The sequence below is a fragment of the Pinus tabuliformis genome, chromosome 2_1, assembly GCF_031772625.1.
Source record: "Pinus tabuliformis cultivar Carrire ecotype Pingquan chromosome 2_1, CPIR1, whole genome shotgun sequence".
NCBI classification, from domain to species: Eukaryota; Viridiplantae; Streptophyta; class Pinopsida; order Pinales; family Pinaceae; genus Pinus; species Pinus tabuliformis.
In genome coordinates this window covers 827763966-827767630 of record NC_142299.1, presented here as the reverse complement: position 1 = coordinate 827767630, position 3665 = coordinate 827763966, and the positions used below count along the sequence as shown (strand labels likewise).

The 3665-nt window shown below is 36.5% G+C and overlaps 1 protein-coding gene across 4 annotated transcripts; it reads left to right on the top strand.

The window, feature by feature from the left end:
* Positions 1-484: 484 nt before the first annotated feature.
* LOC149203205 (uncharacterized) lies at positions 485-3345 on the top strand. Of its 4 annotated transcripts, none has more exons than XM_089400149.1 (7): positions 485-1085; positions 1180-1301; positions 1652-1870; positions 1952-2017; positions 2420-2488; positions 2598-2675; positions 2789-3345. In XM_089400149.1, the coding sequence occupies exons 1-7, from the start codon at positions 626-628 to the stop codon at positions 2963-2965; spliced, it is 1191 nt and encodes a 396-aa protein (XP_089256275.1). In that variant the 5' UTR covers positions 485-625; the 3' UTR covers positions 2966-3345. The 4 variants fall into 4 exon arrangements, with proteins under 4 accessions (XP_089256275.1, XP_089256274.1, XP_089256273.1 ...); XM_089400148.1 differs by having other exon boundaries at positions 2780-3345; XM_089400147.1 differs by having other exon boundaries at positions 2774-3345.
* The last annotated feature ends 320 nt before the right edge of the window (positions 3346-3665 follow it).

Below are 3665 nucleotides of genomic sequence, written 5' to 3'. Positions count from 1 at the left end.
CACAAATTAGTTTAGAAAATAATAGAAATTTTGATAAGATTATGATAAAATTTAGTTTAAATTTTTGAAAACTTAAATTTTCTTTGTCTTAATATTTTAAATATATCACAAATTTTAATGGTGTTAAATCTATTTTTCACTTAAAAAACAAAAAATATAATTTTGTGTATCTCACAAATTTTGATAACACAAAAAAACAAAAATTTTAAAAAGAAAACACAATTGCCTGCTTTCTACGTGGGCAGAGTGAGAAGAGATAAATTACTTTGCGGTGCTTCCGTGCTCCAATTTCTGAGAAACTTTAATGAACATCGCCCGTACTGAGAGCTACTGAGATAATATTATGGGGGAGCAGTACAGCCCATCATAAATAATACTGCAGTTTCTTGATAAGTTCGAACGTACAGTGATGGAAACAATTCGTCGTACAACACTGCAAGTTGTGCAAGCCCAGTCAGACTCTTGTTTTATATAGAACTTGCCAGAAAGAGCTATCTGCTCGAGCTCAACCTTGTCCAGCACTCAGAATTCTGCATTCTGAAACAGATTTCTATTTTTTCCTTTGCAGGATGAGCAGTTAAAGTAGATACCGCATTTCGTCTTTTGATTATAAAATTGAAGAGCAATGACAGCATTTTCGGATTACTACCAGGTTTTTCAGGAATCCGTAGGGATGAGCGGCCTGATCTCTGATTCTCTGGATAGAAAATCGCAGTACAATGTTACGAATCATCTTGCTCATCGGCAATGTATGGAGTTTGCTCCACTGGATGGGCTGACGAGCTCTGATTCCTGTGAAGCAATCACAACGCAGGATATTGATCTACGGCCCGTTTCCAGTTCTCATGCTGCTCAGAAGGCCCCACTTTATTCTTATGAGTCAGCAATAGATTCATTAGGACAGCAGGAGATTATTAATCACAGCATAATCAACGAGGATCACGTAGCAGCTAAAGCAATCTATGGGCCATCTGTCTGTGTCGATCATGGTGATCGGGTGGTGTATCCAACGCCTAAAAGCACGGGAAGACAAGAAGGAAAGGGTTGTGATGCCACTCACCTAACTTTTGACATTCCAGGAGACGGTGAGAATTGGCTGAAATCAAAGGTAGTGTCTTGATAGTTATTGAAAGTGTAGGACTAAACCTTCTAAAGCTCTAAATTTTCATTCGTGTCCAGGTTCTTGCATTGAAGTGCCCCTTGCTAAAAATAAAACTGCTCGTTGGAGGATGAAGAAAAGAAAAACCGATCCATGTGTTAGCAGGAGTGTTCCTGAGACAAATGTGCCTGTCATTTTCAAGGTCGATCAGTCAAAAACCACCATGGTTCCATCTTAAAGGGAAAACTTATTGTATCACAGATTAATCTGATGGCCACTGATGGATAAAATTTCCTTATTAGATTAGGTTACAGATTAGTATATATTCATACCATTTGAATTTTTTTTACTATGTTTTACTATTTTTTCAAGTAAAGAAATCATGTCTAAAGCAGCTTTCAGTTAATATAGTTATATATAATTCAGCTTACTATTAGACCACAACATGTGGAGACCAAAAGTTCCACCTCCACGAACTTTAAACTCCTTTACTTTACCTTTTCCATTCCATTTCATGATTTAACTCTAGATTTATTTGGCATGTGGTTTCAGAAATCCAAAAGGGAGACATGCAAATCTCCCCAAAATTCAAGTGCTTCCAATAATGAGGGGGAGAATTCGAACCCTAAATTAGATATTACAGGGCGTGACCCTCCTCAATCGCTGTTCAATATTGTGAAGAACGAACCAAAGACCGAGTCTCACAAGGATTATATCCACGTGAGAGCAAGAAGAGGACAGGCTACTGACAGTCATAGCTTGGCAGAAAGGGTATATATACTTATATAACACTAATGATTTATTAGTTCGACAAATAGTAGCTTGTCTTCATTAAATTTCTATCAAATGCAGGTCAGAAGGCAGAAAATCAGCGATCGCATGAATGTTCTACAAAACCTTATTCCTGGTTGCTCGAAGGTATAATATTGCTGCTCCTTTTACTTAATTTCTTTCTCACCATTAAGAAGTTTCTTTCACAACATTAAAAGCTAAATTATCACCCTAAGACATATATAGAAAATGCAGGAGGAACTTCAAGGGAAACAACACTTTTCCTGCCATGCCACAGTTTTGTGGAAAATTTAATTTTCTTACATTTTCTCATAAATCCTACAAAATATCGTGAGACTGTAAACAATTTTTTTCTCTTTTTCCTTGTTTACCGAATTGTTGGCTTACACTCAGTTGCTGAATTAGTGATGGATTAATACGGTTGTGAGTTTTTATTCGATATTTTTTGGGTTACTGTTGAATTAATGCTTAATATTGTCCGGTCATTGAAATGGAAATTATTAAATTGTGGTGTGTGTGAGATATTAGCTTACCAGCAAGGCACTTGTGTTAGAGGAAATCATCAACTATGTGCAGTCCTTGCAGAGCCAGGTGAAGGTAAGAATTACTTCGGTTAAAATGGCGCACCAAAAAATACCTAAATTTGTACTTAGATTTCATTTCTTCGCTTTGATTATATTAATAGCTGGAAAGGTATTTTCTGCAGATTCTTTCAATGAAGCTCGCCTGCGTTACTCCTCTTTGTTCTTTTGACCAACAAAATACTAGTGACCTGTCTCGAGTGGTAAGTAGAGTGCTTATTAAGGGCAATCATGTGGTATTGAATTTCTAAACTCCATATGTAGAATAATTAGTGAAACCTGATTAGTGAACTTTCAGCAGCTGCTGCCATTACAGGCGTTCCCAGATCCTATTGTTGCATACGGAACTGCCACCAGTTACGTCGATCCTGCTGATACAGTGACGCAGTTCCAGACACCAGGAACATTTCTTGAAGAATGTTCGACGAGGTTATTCTGCACTGCTAATGGTGGTACCACGAGCGTCAGGGCATGGTCTCCTTCACTGGACTAAACACTGGTTGGGTTTTCCAAGCTACATGTATCTGAATAGTATTTAAGCTCGGACAATAATTTTATTATCACATATTAAGTAACTTCATTCAACCATATCTTTGATACATAAAAAGAGGCTGAGTGAGATATTGAGATATTCATATGCTAACTGAAGTGGTAGATGGGATAAATAAGATCGGTCCTCTTGATCAGTACGTGATTGTTAAAGTCTGTATTTCTCTATATATTAGTGATTGTTTTTACTGTAATATGCGCTATTGCATTTAAACCTACACAGCAAAACTAAGTTCTTGGCCCTCTGAGTTGTGGCGATTTAGAATTTCCTCCCCAACTATGGCACTTCATTAATTTTTAAAACTGAATGTTTAATTTTCACCATCTGGATGTCAATATTACCATTCTTAAGCACATATTTGGAATGATCTAAGAGTGCTGCGCAATTAATATCGAAATGGACGCGATGTTTCACAAATTCTGTTCCTTTTGTTTACTGTAATTTTTTTGATAAGATTTAAACATTGCTTTGTTCTTAGATACCGTCTAATCAATTGTTGGAAATAACAATTACTCAGGCATGGAGTGTAGTCAGTGCGAGTTCTATTATTAGTGGTGTGAGTTAATCTTATATTTGGAAAGGTTGATTTTAGTAAGTGTATGTTAAGTTGTAGTCTGAATCTTGTTCTAAAAGGTTTAAATAC

Coding starts and splice junctions, on each gene's coding strand:
- LOC149203205 (XM_089400146.1), top strand. CDS start 626: ATGACAGCATTTTCGGATTACTACCAGGTTTTTCAGGAATCCGTAGGG. Junction 1,086..1,179: donor TTTTGACATTCCAGGAGACG/GTGAGAATTGGC, acceptor ATTCGTGTCCAG/GTTCTTGCATTGAAGTGCCC. Junction 2,018..2,419: donor TTATTCCTGGTTGCTCGAAG/GTATAATATTGC, acceptor GTGAGATATTAG/CTTACCAGCAAGGCACTTGT.